This window comes from Pezoporus flaviventris, unplaced genomic scaffold (assembly GCF_033815535.1).
Source record: "Pezoporus flaviventris isolate CSIRO_AGI_PZ_B2104156 unplaced genomic scaffold, CSIRO_AGI_Pfla_v1 ptg000091l, whole genome shotgun sequence".
Lineage (NCBI taxonomy): Eukaryota > Metazoa > Chordata > Aves > Psittaciformes > Psittacidae > Pezoporus > Pezoporus flaviventris.
In genome coordinates, this window is record NW_026892639.1 from 787,491 (window position 1) to 803,585 (window position 16,095).

The following is a 16,095-nucleotide window of genomic DNA, read 5'->3' on the forward strand; positions in this document are numbered from 1 at the left end:
GGGGGAAAGGATGCAAAGGGCAAGAAACGGGACTGGGTCAGCAGCAGCCGGGGGTGGTGGAGCCGGAGCTGGGAGCGAAGGAAGGGGGAGGAAAGGAGAGGGGCTGAGCCCCTGCCCCATAGTGCAGCACGGAACCAGGCTCTCCGCCAGGTCCTGCCCCACACCAAGCTCTCCGATGGGGCCCCAGCCCCACACGGGGCTCCGCACGCAGCGGGGCCCGGCCCTGCGGCGCCCCCTGGCGGCCAGCGCAGAGAGCTCCCAAAGGAGCCTCAAGGAGCGCGGGACCTGGGTGGGCGGGGCCTCGGCGCGGGGGGGTCTGGGGCGGAGACTGAGCGCTGGTGGGCGGAGGGGCGGGGGCGTGGCCTCAGCACGGGGGTGTGGCCTCAGCATGGGGGTGTGGCCTCATCGCGGGGGGGGGTGGCCTCATCGCGGGGGGTGTGGCCTCAGCACGGGGGTGTGGCCTCAGCACGGGAGGTGTGGCCTCAGCGCGGGGGGGGGGGTGTCTCATCGCGGGGGGCGTGGCCTCACCGCGGGGGTGTGGCCTCATCGCGGGGGGCGTGGCAAGCGGGAGGCGCGCGCTGACTCGGCCCGCGGTCGCCGCCGCTGCCGTGTGACCCGCGCGGCCGGGGCCGCCCCCCCCCGTCCCGCCATGGCCGGCCGCGGCTCCTTCCCGCTCAGCCCGCTGCCCCCCGCCGCCGCCCCGCCACCCCCGGGGCCCGGCCCCGCCATCCTGCGCGGCCCCAGCCCGGTTCCTCCCGCCGCCGCCGCCGCCCCGGGGTACCGGCCCATGGGCCCGGCCGCCGCGCAGTACCAGGTGAGGCGGCCTCGGGGGAGTGTGTGGGGGGCGATGGGCGGGGGGGGGCGCGGAGCACCCTGAGGGCCCCGGCGGGGTGTGGGGGGGCGCTGGGCCGGCCTTTGGGGCCTTCCCCGCGGCTGCCGGCACAGGCCCGGCCGCGGCTCCGCAGCCATTTCCCGTAGCGCGGCCCTGCTCGGAACCTGTTTATCCGCCTGTGCAGGCAAGGCGGGGGAGCCGCTCGGTGCAGCGGGTGCGTGTCCTCAGGGAGGAGCTGAGGAGATGGGGAAGTGGTGGCTGAGGAGGGAAGGCGCCTGCCGGAGAGGGGAAAGTAAACCCGAGCGGGAGTGAAGTGGGAGGAAACCCCTCGTTTTCCATCCCCATCGTAGAATCCTGGGAGTCGGCCGGGTTGGAAAACACCTTTAAGCTCACCCAGTCCAACCGTTCCCAGCACTGCCAAGGCCACCCCTAACCCATGGCACTGAGGCCTCGTCTCCACGAGCTGTGAACTCTTGCAGGGATGGTGACTGCAGCCCTGCCCTGGGCAGCCTGTTCCAATGCCTGAGCACCCTTTGGGGAGGGAATTGTTCCTCAGCTCCATCTAAACCTGCCCTGGTGCAGCTTGAGGCCGTTTCCTCTCGTCCCATCCCTTGTTCCTTGGGAGCAGAGCCCAGCCCCTCCTGGCTCCATCCTCCTCTCAGGCACTTGTAGGCAGCGATCAGGTCCCCATCTCCTATTAGACCATCCCCTATCAGAAGCATATTCTGACCTACACTCCAGTTTCACCTCCGTCTCGCACTCATGGGTTCACTCCTGAGCACACGGCATTAGGTTTGTGGTGTACAGCAGGCTTGGAATGGAGGAGCCCGGTTGTGCAACATGTTCTTGCTGGTTGCTTCCTCCAGAGCTCCCACCTCATTCCCGTGAGTTAGAATTTAAGGAATAAATCCAGCTGGGGCAATTTCCAGCTTGTGAAGCTTGGTTAACACGGGATGAGGAAACAGCTTCCTCCCGTAGCCTTAAAACCAGGGAGAAGCCTGGTGCTGGAGACCAGAGGTGGCACAGCCAAGGCTGGTCTGAACATGAATCGACGGCATTCCATTTGTCCTGACCTTCCGTGTGTTGCAAAATCCAGCTGGGAAAACGGTGCCCGACGGAGCAGCCGGGAGCTGCTCGCTGCTGGGAGTGAACAGAACACATGCTCGCCTTTCCCCCTTCCCCGTTGCTGCCCATAACACCGCCTTGGGAGCACACAGCCAGCGGAGGGTGATGTGGCCAGCACCGTGGTGTCCGGCACTGCTATACGGGTGCAGTGGGTATGGTGGATGGGCACCACAATGAGCTGGTAGTGAGCACAGTGCTGAGGGATCCAGAGGGGCTGCCTTTTGTTTTGCAATTCCCAGGCTGGGGAAGGCAGCCCCTCCCAGGCCAGCGGCCATCCCGGCGGTACCCAGAGGACTTCGTGCTCCGTTACGCCCTGGTTTGATGAAGAAACTTCATTATTTGGGCACTAGGAGACACAAGAGGCCTCATGCACGCCAGCGAGTGCTTCGGGGCTCTTTAAGCACTGGGTCTTCCAACATATGCTCGTCCTTCTGACATCCGTGCGTGCCTGCTGCTGATTTCCTGGCGGCTCCAGCAGGGAATTCATGAGGATGGCTCTCTTTGGGAGTTCCTTCTGGGAGCCGATGTTTCCAGAGCTTCCCGGTGCTGGTGCCGTGCCTGCAATGGGAAGGAGAGGGTGTTTGTCCAGGAGAAGAGTGATCAGCAGAGTTGTTGGGCTGCTTGGTGCTGGGTCTGTGGGCAGAGCCCCCATCCTGGTCCCTGTTGCTGGCTTCACAGTTACCTTGTGCTGGTGCTTCAGTGGTGCACAGAGGTGGCAAAAGGATTTTATTGGCACTCACTGGTGGGAAGGAGCCTGGTTTCCATGGGACAGGAGCGCTGCTGTGCCAGCCCTCAGTGATCCCATCCCTGGGTAGGCAGCAGTGTGAAGGGGAGTTGTGCTTTGTGGACAGTGGAGCTGGAGAAGTTGCTGATGTGGAGCCAGCTGGAAGATGAGGTGGCCTGAACATGCTGGAGAGGGTGTAGTGATCCCGATCCACCCCGTCTGCTTGGGAGCAGGGAGAAACTGTTCCTGCTCATCGGGTGATGGGGATTGGCTTGGAGGGGACCTGGGAATAACAGCCAGGGCTGGAGCTGTACCAGAGTGATGCTGCTTGGGCCAGGTGACCCCACCCTTCCCAAGGGAGAGGGTTTCCAAGGCAGGTTTCATCATAGGCTGAGCCTCCAGTTAACTGAGTAATGATACAAAGCAGATGAACGCCGTCCTCTTGGAGCAGGAGGGAGGAAGGCAGTAACAGAGCGTTGTGGTCTCTGAAACACCCTTAGTTTCTCCTGAGGGAACGTGAATGGGTGGACAGCATCTCCAGAAGTTGCTGTTGAAGGCCCTCACTTCATCTTCCCCATTCTCAGGAGCTGTGGGAGCTGTTCCCTGGGCAGTTGGGCACTGCAGCAGCACAAAGGCAGTGGTTTATACCAGGCCCTCCTCTCTGCTCTTCCCGTCTGTGCCTCCAAGCTGCCAGTTTCTCTTTCAAGCAGGAACCCAGCACCTTTGTTCCTTGTTCCTGCATGCGTTCGTGCCTGTGTTAGGACTTGAATCCTTGTGACCTTCCCTTTCCCTGGCCTGGCAGCATCTGCAGCTCCAGACGTGAGGCAGGTTTGTCTGGACCCAACATCTCCTCTGGTGCCTGAAACGTTGCCAGCACGTGGTCTAAACCTGCTCCGTGTCTCTGCCTGTTGCTTTGTCCTTCTCCCTTTGATTTACTACTTCCTCATCTACTGCCTCCTGCAGTTCCTCCTGGCTCAGAACACAGGAGCTCTTCCGAGTGTGACAAACTGTGCCAGGGCAGTTTGGGGGCTTGCTGGGAGCAAGATGCTGCCTGCAGCGGCATCGTGAGAACAACCACCTCCCGGATGAAGATCTCCACCAGCACAAAGCCAGGCTCCTCCTGGCATTCTCCCAAGAGGGCTCTGCTCACAGATCACAAAGAGGGGGAAAGCACCCTTTTGGGGTGTGCTGGAGGGGCTCCCTTGGTCCCAAGCCATGCAAAGCCCTGGGTTGAGTGGTGGCTCCTTGAGACCAGCCTGGCAATGGAGCTCAAATCCCATTTGTTTCTCCATCTCTCCTAATGGGGTGTGCTGCCGTGCGGGGAGGGACTTGCAGGAAGAGCTGTTTTTGCCTGGCATCTCTCCAGGGCTCTGCTCCCAAAGCCCCGGGTGAGGATGCACGTGAGCTCTCGCTGTTAGTGTGTACAAAGTTGGATTGTGCCTTTCTGGCCAGAGCACAACGGGATGTGCATTGGGAAGAGCCTTTTCCCCTTGCTGGGGAGATGTGCAGGGGAGAGCTGCAGCCTTGGAAGGAAGATGGGAGCTGTGTCCCTAGTTGCTGCTTCTCTTCAAGCTCGCTCTGCATCTTCTTGCAGATCCATCCAGTGATTTATTGCTCCCCTCGTTTTTCCTTTCTGCTACCAGCCTGCAATTTCTGGGCTGCCCTTCCTCGAGAAGGGGCCTTTGGCAGGCAGGAAGGCTTCTGTCATGCCAGCAAACATCCATTGGGAAACCTTCCAGCCTCCCATTGGATTCAGCTAAAGCTGACTCTGAGCAAAGCTCCCCAAACACAAATGGCCTGTGCATTGACCTGGGATGAACCGCTAAACCACAGCCAGCCCCATCCGCTCCTTTGGCTCTGGCAGGGAGCAGAAACAAGCTGTTTTCTGTCCCATTTCCAAAGGGCTCTCTGCAGGGGAAGGCTGGATGAGATCCAGCTTGTTCCTCAGAGCTGAGCTTGCTGGGTTTGCCCTTTGTCCACCCCACCGGCGGCGGCGGTGGGGCAGGCAGGGGAGGACGAGGACCCAGAGGAATGGGACAGCAGCACAGCTCTGGGTGAAGAGGGGTGGACAGAGAGACAAAGAGTGTTAGACAGGAATGAGCTAAGGAAGGGCTCCTTGCCTTGAGCTGGTTGAATAAAATATGCTGAATTTAAGCCCTCTTGCATCCTGCTCATTTCCAGGGCTTCCCAAAGGGGATGGAGGCAGTTTTCACCCACCAGGGCTGTAATGCTGCTTTGGAGGCTGCCCCGTGCCTGGGTGGGTTGTGTCCTAGGAGGGGCTGAGGCTCCCTGGGCTGTTGAACACAAGGCAGAGGCTGGTCCTGTTTTGCTGAGAGGTTTTAATTTGCAAATCTTGAGGGAAAACTACATCCATCTGTGTGGAGGGTTCTGCATTCCCTTGTTTTCCTCGTCCAAGCAATTCAACACAGGTCCCTGGAAGGCTGAACTCACCCCCTCCAGCAGCTCAGCTGTGGCTGATGGTTCTCAGATGTTTGCGGAGGTGATGTTAAGGACTGAAGTGTGACAGATCCATTCATCCTTGTACTGCATCTCTCACTGCTGACAGAGTCGTCTTCTCTTCTTGCAGCCCCTTGTCCCTCCAAAGAGCAGATGGACACACAGGATGCCTTGCACAAGGTGCTGTCGCTGTTGTGGAGCTGGCAAAGATATCCAGCCAGCCTCCAAATCTGGGATAGATGAGGAATATGACCCGTGGAGTGGCAGAGGGAGGCAGGAGAGGCCTCAGGGCATGGTGGTGATGATGAGAGCTGCCCTGGCTGAAGAACAGGAGCTGGCCATGGCCACATCACCCTAGTCCAAGCAAGCTGCTGACAGTGTTCCCTTGTCGGTGCGTGTGTCCTTTGTCATGTAGGGAACCTCTCGGAGCTTCACGAGGTTCCCTGTGGCACCGGTCACTGTCTCTTATGGGGGCTTGAGGAGCACCCAGGGGCAGGGATTTGCTCCTGGAGGCTCTGGGGTGTTGCAGGTGACCTCTTGCACTGTGCAGCTTTCCTTGGGGCTCCGGAATGTCCGCTTGGAAATTCCACAGCTTCTCATGGCTTATCTGTTCCCCAGAAGCTCTGGTAGGTGAATCAGCCGGGCTATGGAGCACGCTGCTCCTGTAACCACACTGCAAACAGTATTTACGCAGTACCTCTGTGTTTTAGCGCTGCCAAGGGTGTGGAACTTGGTGCTGCCTCTCCTCCCAGCCCTGCCCTGAGGAGCTCTTGATAAACCCAGAGAAACTGGGTTCTGGCCTTGTGGCTTTTGGCATAAGAGGAGGTGCTGCTGGCTGCGGGCGGCTCTTGGCTGGGCTGGAGCAGTCCTGCTTGTCACGAGGAGCTGTGCGAGTGTGGCTCATCCAAAGGAGAGGAACATCTGTGAGGAGGAGCAAACACACTCCTGCCTCGTAGCAAGAGCAGGTTTGTGAGGCCAGGCTCCAGAGTTGCTGCTTCAGAGGAAAGCAGAGCCAGTACTGGGTTGTGTAATGGGCTCAGCACTTTGTGTGCGTGGTTTTGAACTGCCACGTGCAGCACTCGCCCCGTGACTCGCTGCTGCAGGACACTTCTTGATGCAGCACTTGGTATGTTTTGGGGCTCTCCAGCTTCCAGAGACACCAGTAGCTTCCGGAGACACCAGTGGCCTCCAGAGCAACTCGAGCTCTTGGGTTTGCACTCAGCAGCTTTGCAGGGAGGAGGTGAGCATGGTTTGGCTCCAGCTGCCATCAAACGAGCCCTCCTGCCACACATCTGAGCCTAAAATCTCATCTCAGTCTCCCTTCTGTCAGGTTAAAGCCATTTCCCCTTGTTCAAACCCCTTCCCCAGCTTTCTTGCTGGCCTCCTTTAGGTATCGTAGGGCTGCCTTAAGATGCTGTGGTGAGGTGGCTTCGTGAGCAGGGAGGTGCGGTGGGAGGGGAGCCGCGGGGGATGTCCTGGCGCGCTGCGGAGCCTGCGGCACAGCAATGTTGCTCTGCTGGCTCCGTGGCTCTCCCAGCCTCGTGTCTTGGCAGCAGGGAGCCGAGGATCAAAGGATCCCGGGAAGCTGTTGGCTCGGGCCGCCGGTGCAGCAGGCTGGAGCGTGTAGGGGCAGCCAATGGGTGCTGGGACTGATTGCTGGGGGTCCCGGGGGGTGTAGGCGCTGGCACTTGTGAGCCGGCAGTGTGGGTGCTGTATTGCCAAGCTGCTCTGTGCCAGGGGATGCACATGGGCTGTGAGTGCTGCCCTGGGTCGGGACCCTTTGCAGGGAGGGGTGGATGTTGTGTTGTGGCTCCTAAATGCCCTTTCCAGGTCCCTGGAGGGGGAAGGACCGGAGCTGGGGTGCTGGCAGGGGGTGAGCTCTCACCTCCATCCCTGCACTCAGGAGCTCAGCTTCCTTCCTCATTCCCAGAGCTGTTAAGAAGTGGGATTGCTCCACTCCCCTCCCAGGCATCCCTTCCAGCAGTGCTGCTCTCTGGAGGGGAACCCTCTGCACAGCACCCGATGTCCCCGGGCTTTGCAGGCAATAGTGACCCTCACGATGCTCCAGGTCCCACGTCTCCTGCTGTGGTGGTGGCTCAGGGCCATGCATGGTTTCAGAGCTGTACTTGCTGCCAGGCTGGGCTTCCCCTGTGCTCAGTGCCTTCTGCTCGTCCCATCACTCTTCCTGCAGTGGGAAGGCTGCAGCTCCAGATGTCCTTCCCACTTCCTTTCCCTGTCCCTGGCTCACACCTTGGAGCAGGATACAGCTGCAGCAGTCTCATTGGGAAGAAGCAAGAGGGCTGATGGCATCAGCTGGTCCCTTGCAAAGCTCAGCTCCCCTTGCGGGGCAGCGTTTAACACATTCCTCTCTTCTCCTCCCCCCCAGCGCCCCGGGATGCCGCCCGGCAGCAGGATGCCCATGGCAGGCCTGCAGGTGGGACCACCAGGAGCACCCCCATACGGAGCAGCCTCCCCGATGAGACCCGGCCTGCCACAGTCCATGATGGATCCCTTCAGGAAGCGCCTGCTGACCCCCCAGGCACAGCCCCCGCTGGCCACCCAGAGGAGAGGGTAAGGGGATGGCACCGGGAGCCCGGGTGTTCTATGGGGATGGGGCAGAGAACGCTCAGTTTGCTGCTTCCCTGCACTCTCATCTCTGTGCCAGTAACCAGGCAGCCTCACTACAAGCACTTGTGATTGCCAGAAGCCCCAGCACCAGCTCCTTGGGGTCTTTCCCCCTATACTCTGTTCTTGTGAGACGCCACTTGGAGCACTGTGTGCAGTTCTGGTGTCCCCAACATTAGAATGACATGGAGCTGTTGGAGCAAGTCCAGAGGAGGCCATGAGGATGAGCAGGTGCTGGAGCAGCTCCTGTATGGAGACAGGCTGAGAACATTGGGGCTGTTCAGCCTGGAGAAGAGAAGCTGCGTGGAGACCTCAGAGCAGCTTCCAGTGTGTGAAAAGGGGCTACAGGGATGCTGGGGAGGGACTCTTCATTAGGGACTGGAGCGATAGGACAAGGATTGATTGAGATGAGCTCTCAGGCCCAAGCTCTTCCCTGTGAGGGTGCTGAGGCGCTGGCACAGGGTGCCCAGAGAAGCTGTGGCTGCCCCATCCCTGGCAGTGTTCAAGGCCAGGTTGGACACAGGGGCTTGGAGCAAGCTGCTCCAGTGGAAGGGGTCCCTGCCCGTGGCAGGGGTTGGAGCTGGATGGGCTTTAAGGTCCCTTCCAACACAAACCAGGCTGGGATTCTAGGATTCCCAGGGCAGGGTCTCTTCGTCCTAACGGATACTCAGGCCCTGTTCCCTGCCCTGAGCTCAGTTGGCTCCATGATCCCTCCACAGGCTATTGCAGCCTCTGCACAGCGACTGCGCATCCCAAGCAAGCAGGGGATTAGGGACAAGGGGCAGCTCACCACGGAGCAGACGTCAGCAGCCAGATAAGGCTGCAGCTCATTCCCAAGGGCAGGCTGCATGGATCAGCCGGGCTAGCATCCTTGCTCCCAGATGGCTGTGGATCAAGGGATTAGGAATTGCCAGCTGCTGATGGGGTGGCCAAAGCCTGCAGGGCAGGAAGCATTTGTAATGCATCAGGAGGAGCTCAAAGCAGTGCCCTGGCCCCCTCTTTAGCTGGGGGGTGTGTCCATAGGGTAACCACTGTACCTTGTACATCACCACTGCCCTGCTGCTTCCCTGCTGCCAAAAGAAAGGGACTTCCCTCTGCCTGCTGGACTCTGCCCCATGCACCCTCACGCATGCAGCAGAATGGGAGGAGAGTGTTTCCCTCTGTATCCAGGCATTGAGTAGGATGGGGATGTGGAATCGGGGTGGGCTCAGGCTCACAGGGTGCTGCAGAGCATGGGGTGGGAAGAGAGAACAGGGCTCTGTGGTCCTACAGGAGAGAGCTAAACTGGCTCTGGGCAGGGCTGCAGCCATTCTGTGGCCTCTGTTTCCTTTTTACCCATGAGGATTTCAGACCCGCCATGGTTGGTTTGGTTTTAGGTGGTTTTAAGTGGGTTCCTGGAAATGGGCTTTGGTTTGTACCAAATGTGATGGCCATTTCTAGAGAGGGAATACAGGAACAGACAGGAGCATGCTGCAGCCCCAGCTTTTCCTTATACCACCTTCTCCTTGCTCCTGCCTTGCAGCACCTTTAGCAAGAGGTAGCAGCAAAGCAAACTGACCTCAGGGGATGGATTTCCTTCCCTGTGAAAGGCTTGAGACACCCAACATCTTCCCCCGGAGTCATCTTGGCTGGAGTGCAGGGACCTCCCTGGGGCAGCAGCACAAGAGGGACGTGGAGCTGTTGGAGTGAGTCCAGGGGAGGGCACGGAGATGCTGCAAGGGCTGGAGCAGCTCTGCTCTGGAGCCAGGCTGAGAGAGCTGGGCTGGGGCAGCCTGGAGAAGAGAAGGCTCCTGAAGGGGAGACCTGAGAGCAGCTCCAGTGCCTAAAGGGGCTGCAGGAAACCTGGAGAGGGGCTTGGGACAAGGGATGTAGGGACAGGCCAAGGGGAATGGCTTTAACCTGCCAGAGGGGACTGAGATGAGCTCTTAGGCAGAAGCTCTTCCCTGTGAGGGTGCTGAGGCGCTGGCACAGGGTGCCCAGAGAAGCTGTGGCTGCCCCATCCCTGGCAGTGTTCAAGGCCAGGTTGGACACAGGGGCTTGGAGCAAGCTGCTCCAGTGGAAGGGGTCCCTGCCCATGGCAGGGGTTGGAGCTGGATGAGCTTTGAGGTCCCTTCCAACCCAAACCAGATTGTGATTCTGTGATGATTCTGATACTTTCTCTTACTCATTTGCTTTCTGGCACTAGCTGAGGTTTCATGGCCTGGATGCTCTCACAGCATCTGTTTGCTCTCCTCCTGCAAGTCCAAAGTCCCTGTCACACAGAGCAGCCCCAAAAGGAGACCTCGTCTCCCCCAGGCCTGTTCACTGCTGCCAGACAGAGCCATCCAGAGCTGGCACTCCCACTGTGACTGCCCTCTCTGGAGCCTGGCCTGGATGGGGCCAAAGTGCCACCAAGCTTCTAGCGTACAAGCAGGGCTCAGCAGTGTCCCCATCACCCACCGGGCAGGCAGCAGGATGTCCTGTGAGGTGTTTTGTGCCTGTCTCTGTGCTCTTTGCAGGGTGAAGAGGAGGAAGATGGCTGACAAGGTGCTGCCACAGAGGGTGAGTGCATGGGGAAGGCACTGAGCTGCTATAGGGACCTGTGCTGCCTTCCCAGTGGAGCCAAGGTGATGAGGTCACCAGGAGGAGAAGGATCTCACTGAGCTGCCTCCTGCCCACTGGGCATTGCAGCTCAGTCCCAAACCTACCCAGAAGATGTCTTATCTCTTCCTCTGGGCTGGCAGGAGAAGGTTTGGGGTGTGCATAAGTTGGACCAGCAGGACTTTGAGCAAGCCAGGAGCAGCGATGGCTTGGGGTAGGGACCCCAGGAGCACCCTGAGCCTCTCCTGGGGGTCCCTCTTGATAATCCAGGGTGACATTACCTGCCTGTGACACTGGGCACAGGGACAGGCTCCAAAACGAGGTCTGCAGCACAGCTCTGGGATGTAGTCTTGCATTTCAGATGAGAAATCAATGCTGTCATGCTGGACCCATCACTCGGTGACTCCTTGGTGGGTCAGCCCAGCACCAGTAGCGTTGCTGGGGCTGGTGCAGGGGATGCAGCCCCATCCCAGCACGCAAGGAATTGACCATTCCTGCTTGGCAGATCCGGGAACTGGTCCCAGAATCCCAGGCCTACATGGACCTCCTCGCCTTCGAGCGCAAGCTGGACCAAACCATCGCTCGGAAGAGGATGGAGATTCAAGAGGCCATTAAGAAGCCACTGACGGTGTGTTGGCCACACTGGCTGGACGGGATGGGGGGTATGAAATAGGTGCTGCTCTGGGTTCTGGCAGCCCCCCTCTCGCTCCAAGCATCCCCCCCCCTTCTCTCTTTTTCACAGCAAAAGCGGAAGCTGAGGATTTACATCTCCAACACTTTCACCCCGGCCAAAGAAGAAGGGGAGGGTGGGGAGCGTGTGGCCTCCTGGGAGCTGCGTGTCGAGGGCAAACTGCTGGAGGATGTAAGGATATAGGCAGGGACAGACTGGTTCTGGGAGGACCATTGGTGCCCTGGGCTGGGCTGGTTTGAATGGAGGTGGGGTTTGGGTTGAAGCCCTCCCATGGCAGCGTCAGGCCAAGTCTCTGCTCCCTTTTGCAGCCAAGCAAGCAGAAGAGGAAGTTCTCCTCCTTTTTCAAGAGCCTCGTCATAGAGCTGGACAAAGAGCTGTATGGGCCAGACAACCATCTGGTGGAGGTGAGATGGAAGGCTCATGGTGCCTGGGGGTCTTGAGCAAGAAGCTTTTGGGTGCTGGGGATGGTGCTGAGCCCTCCATGGGGGAGCAGGCTCAAGTGTTCTTGCCTGCTACTGGCTGGTGGCTGGTGTGGTGGGTCCTGGCAGCAAGTGCTGCCCACTCAGCTCTTAACCCCCTTCTCCCTGCAAGTAGAAGGACAATGGGGCTGGTGCAGGGCCTGGAACACAAGTGTGATGGGGAACGGCTGAGGGACCTGGGGGGTTCAGGCTGGAGAAGAGAAGGCTCAGGGGGGACCTGATCGCTGCCTACAAGTGCCTGACAGGAGGATGGAGCCAGGAGGGGCTGGGCTCTGCTCCCAAGGAACAAGGGATGGGACAAGAGGAAACGGCCTCAAGCTGCACCAGGGCAGGTTTAGATGGAGCTGAGGAACAATTCCTGCCCCAGAGGGTGCTCAGGCATTGGAACAGGCTGCCCAGGGCAGGGCTGCAGTCACCGGCCCTGCAAGTGTTCACACAGCGTGGAGACGAGGCCTCAGTGCCATGGGCTAGGGGTGGCCTTGGCAGTGCTGGGAACGGTTGGACTTGATGAGCTTAAAGGGCTTTTCCAACTGAGTTGATTCCGTGATTCCAAGTACGGAGTCAGAGCTGAGCTGTGGGGCTGCAGCCAGGGGGTGGCTCTGGGGGGCAGCTTGGGCAGCCCCAGGTCCCTCAGGTTTGCACAAGTGGGCCCAACACAGGAGCTGATGCTGCAGGAAAGCTCATTGTGCATCCCAGAGCCAGGAGGGAAGAGGGATCTGCCCCGTTACCTGCCAGCCTGCTGCAGAGGTGGGAGGTGAAGCACTGCCTGTGGGTGGGAGCAGCCCTTTGTTGGGTGCTCCTGCCTGGAACAGGTTTTCCCTGTACCCAGATCATGCTTTTTACCCCAGGAAGTGCTTGTTTCTGTGCTGGTTTGTGAACAGCTCTGATGAGCATCCCCTGCAGTGCCCGAGGCAGGGTTGATCCTGTGTGGATTCCAGGAGCTGTTTGAGTCCCTGGCATTAAGTGTTCAGGGCTGTAACTCCCCAGTGCACCCAAACTCCCATCCAGCTCTGTGCTGGAGCACACTAAGCTGTATCATTTGGACTGGGCGGGCTCTTGGCTGAAGGCCCCTGGGGTCAGCCTGCCCGGGGTGGGCTCCAGGCTGGCTGGCCCTGCTGGAGCCCTGCACGGAGCCCAGGGCCCTGCTCTCTGCAGACAGGAGGCCTGGTTGCAGGTGCCTTGTCACGCTCCTGGAGTTTCCAGTGTCCCCTTGCTCTCTCGTAGTGGCACCGGCTGCCCACAACCCAGGAGACCGACGGCTTCCAAGTGAAGCGTCCTGGCGATGTCAATGTGAAATGCACTCTGCTGCTCATGCTGGATCACCAGGTATGGCCCTGGGGACACAGGTGCTGCTGCCTGGCCTCCCGCATGGCTCAGCTGTGTGAGGCAGCTTGAGGGGGTGGCAAGGGGGGCCTGGGCTGGGGCAGCACCTTGTATGAGGCTGTCGTGAGGCTGTGAGGGAGCACAGAGGTGTTCCAGGCATGGACCACACAGCCAGTGGTGGCACAAGGGGTGTGCAGGGCACCACAGTTAGGGGAGGGTCGCTTCCAAGCACCATGGAGAGCCCTGCAGCCTTTGTTGGTCAATGAGAAACTGAACATGACTGGGCTGTGAGTGCTTGAGCACAGAGCCTCCATGGGTCCTGGAGTGCAACCCCAGAGCATGAGCAGCAGGTCAAAGGCGGTGACCCTGCCCCTCTGCTCTGCTCTTGTGAGACTCCATTTGCAGCACTGTGTGCAGTTCTGGTGTCCTCAGCATCAGAAGGACATGGAGCTGTTGGAGCAAGTCCAGAGGAGACCACGAGCAGCTCCTGTGTGGAGCCAGGCTGAGAACATTGGGGCTGTTCAGCCTGGAGAAGAGAAACTGCAGGGAGACTTCAGGGCAGCTTCCAGAAGGATGCTGGAGATGGTCTCAATGAGGGTCTGTAGTGACAGGACAAGGGGTAACAGGTTCAAACTGAAACGGGGGATTCAGGTTAGATCTAAGGCAGAAGCTCTTCCCTATGAGGGTGCTGAGGTGCTGGCACAGGGTGCCCAGAGAAGCTGTGGCTGCCCCATCCCTGGCAGTGTTCAAGGCCAGGTTGGACACAGGGGCTTGGAGCAAGCTGCTCTAGTGGAAGGGGTCCCTGCCTGTGGCAGGGCTTGGAGCTGGGGGAGCTTTAAGGTCCTTTCCAGCCCCAGCCATTGTGTGATTCCATGCTCCTGCGTGCCCGTGCAGCCTCCGCAGTACAAACTGGACCCTCGCCTGGCTCGCCTGCTTGGGGTGCACACCCAGACCCGCGCCAGCATCATGCAGGCGCTCTGGCTCTACATCAAGCACAACAAGCTGCAGGACAGCCACGAGAAGGAGTACATCAACTGCAACCGCTACTTCCGCCAGGTCAGCCCTCGCCCTGCGGCCCCAGCTCGCTCTGCTGGGAGAACCCCCTTCCCACCCCCAGTACGGCCACAAACGGCAGCTGCTTTGGCTGGCAGCAAGCTCCAGTCTCGGTTTATACCTCATCCATCAGCTTGCCATGCACAAACCAGGGCTGGGTGAGCCTCTCCTCGTGCCTGGCCCTCTCAGAGGTGGAGGGGGGCCCTGCCAACGCAGACTCTGCTTTGTCCCTCCAGATCTTCAACTGCATCCGCATGCGCTTCTCTGAGATCCCCATGAAGCTGGCAGGGCTCCTGCAGCACCCAGATCCCATCATCATCAACCACACCATCAGGTAGGGGTGGAGAGTGTGATGAGCAGTGCTCCCCAAGGCTCTCTGGGGCGCAGAGTGGTACCTCCAGGGGGGCTGAGGTCTGCAGCCCAAAGCAGAAGTCTCCCAGAAGAAGAATGATCCAACCCCATGTGGGGGTTTGTTGGGGCAGGCACTGGGGTACTGGGGTTGTGCTGGGGGAGTCGATCCAGCCCTGCAGCAGGGTGGGGGTGATGAAGCGTCCCCCACCACCCCTTTTCCTTCCAGCGTGGACCCCAATGACCAGAAGAAGACCGCGTGCTACGACATCGATGTGGAGGTGGACGATCCCCTGAAGGCTCAGATGAGCAACTTCCTGGCTTCCACCACCAACCAGCAGGAGATCGCCTCGCTGGATGCCAAGGTGTGGGGGCTCTGGGCTGGCACTTGGAGGCCGCACTGCAGTGCTGGGGGGGCAGCGTGGTGGCAGCAATGCCCTGCTGGGGGGGGGACACAGCTGCCTCTCACCCCATCCTCTCCCTAGATCCATGAGACCATCGAGTCCATCAATCAGCTGAAGACGCAGCGCGATTTCATGCTGAGCTTCAGCAACAACCCCCAGGATTTCATCCAGGAATGGATCAAATCCCAGAGGAGGGATCTCAAGGTAAAACCCTGCGGCTGGGTAGAGCAAAGGGCTGTGGGGTGATCCTGGGCTTCACCCCGTGTTCCCCCATCCCGTGTTTTGCTCAGATCATAACGGATGTAATCGGGAACCCCGAGGAGGAGCGGCGAGCAGAGTTCTACCAGCAGCCCTGGGCGCAGGAGGCTGTGGGCAGACACATCTTTGCCAAGGTGGGCTCTGTGCTGTGCCAGAGGGGAGCTGCAAGGTTGGGATGGTGGGAGGGGAGCACGGGGCAGCCGCTGGCCCTACCTGACCCCCATCCATCTCCTGCAGGTCCAGCAGCGTCGGCAGGAACTGGAACAAGTGCTCGGGATCCGCCTCACCTAAAGGGGCCGGCAGGGGCTCGGGAGCTCCTTCTCCTCTCGCTGCTGCCTGAGCCTGATGGTACTTACTGGAATCAAACAGCACTTGCACAAACCCGACGTGCCTGGAGGGACACGGAGCCACCCCTGGGCTCCCCTCGAGAAGCTCTGGCCCCAGGCAGAGCACAGCAGAGGCTCCCCCGGTTCCCCCCCTCGAAGTCCCACTGCAGCCCTCGCGCTGCGCTAACGCTTCTCCGCATCCCTCCTGCGCTCCTCGCTCCCCTCCGCCAGCCTAAATCCCTCCTGGAGCTGCTGCCCAGCAGTGCCAAGCTGCCTGCGTGCACCAGGAGCTGCCTCCTGCTCTCCCTGAGCCCAGCTGCCAGCACGGCAGGCCCGGCCCTGCCCCTCTGCAACCAAAGTTGTGTCATTCCAAACGCCAGCCCCCCTTCTCCTGACGTTTTGCACTATTTTTGTGAGCAGGTTTTATAAAACAATAGATAAAAAAGCGTTTTGTACAGTGGGTTTGTATTTGATTAATATATTGAGTTCCTCTTCCTGCACCCATGGCCTCAATCTATGCAGTGGGGGGGGAAGCTCAGGGCTGGCTCGGCCCGAACTGCTCTTTTTTTAGACAGAACCAAGGGTTTTTTAGAGGAAGTTTTTGACAATCAATCAGTTGATTTATAGGATGAGTGACTCAGGTGGGGGCAGAGGGGGTGGCTCTGCCCCCAGCAGCCTGCAGACAGTGGGACCACCAGGGCTATGGAGGGAACTGAAGATGCTGGGGAGTGAGGGGACCAAGTGGGGTGGAGAGGACAGTGCCACCGACGTGCCTTAACTCCCCCCCAGCCCAGGCTGGAGCGGCTCTGCCTCCTCCAGGGGTGCAGGCAGAGGGGAGGTGGGTTTACACGGCTCAGGGGTGCCTGTTCT

The 16,095-nt window shown here is 59.7% G+C and overlaps 1 protein-coding gene across 2 annotated transcripts; it reads left to right on the top strand.

Moving 5' to 3' along the window:
- Positions 1 to 666: 666 nt before the first annotated feature.
- Positions 667 to 15,685, top strand: SMARCD2 (SWI/SNF related, matrix associated, actin dependent regulator of chromatin, subfamily d, member 2). Of its 2 annotated transcripts, none has more exons than XM_061475915.1 (13): positions 667 to 814; positions 7,525 to 7,709; positions 10,262 to 10,304; positions 10,849 to 10,971; positions 11,086 to 11,205; positions 11,343 to 11,438; positions 12,738 to 12,839; positions 13,731 to 13,892; positions 14,126 to 14,223; positions 14,467 to 14,602; positions 14,723 to 14,845; positions 14,932 to 15,033; positions 15,137 to 15,685. In XM_061475915.1, the coding sequence occupies exons 1-13, from the start codon at positions 788 to 790 to the stop codon at positions 15,188 to 15,190; spliced, it is 1,371 nt and encodes a 456-aa protein (XP_061331899.1). In that variant the 5' UTR covers positions 667 to 787; the 3' UTR covers positions 15,191 to 15,685. The 2 variants fall into 2 exon arrangements, with proteins under 2 accessions (XP_061331899.1, XP_061331900.1); XM_061475916.1 differs by lacking the exon at positions 667 to 814 and adding an exon at positions 927 to 1,046.
- The last annotated feature ends 410 nt before the right edge of the window (positions 15,686 to 16,095 follow it).

Excerpts from the sequence above, each read along its gene's own strand:
- SMARCD2 (XM_061475915.1), top strand. The coding sequence starts at position 788 with ATGGGCCCGGCCGCCGCGCAGTACCAG. Across the intron at positions 11,439-12,737 it reads CAGACAACCATCTGGTGGAG|TGGCACCGGCTGCCCACAAC; the intron begins GTGAGATGGAAG and ends GCTCTCTCGTAG. Across the intron at positions 14,603-14,722 it reads TCGCCTCGCTGGATGCCAAG|ATCCATGAGACCATCGAGTC; the intron begins GTGTGGGGGCTC and ends TCCTCTCCCTAG.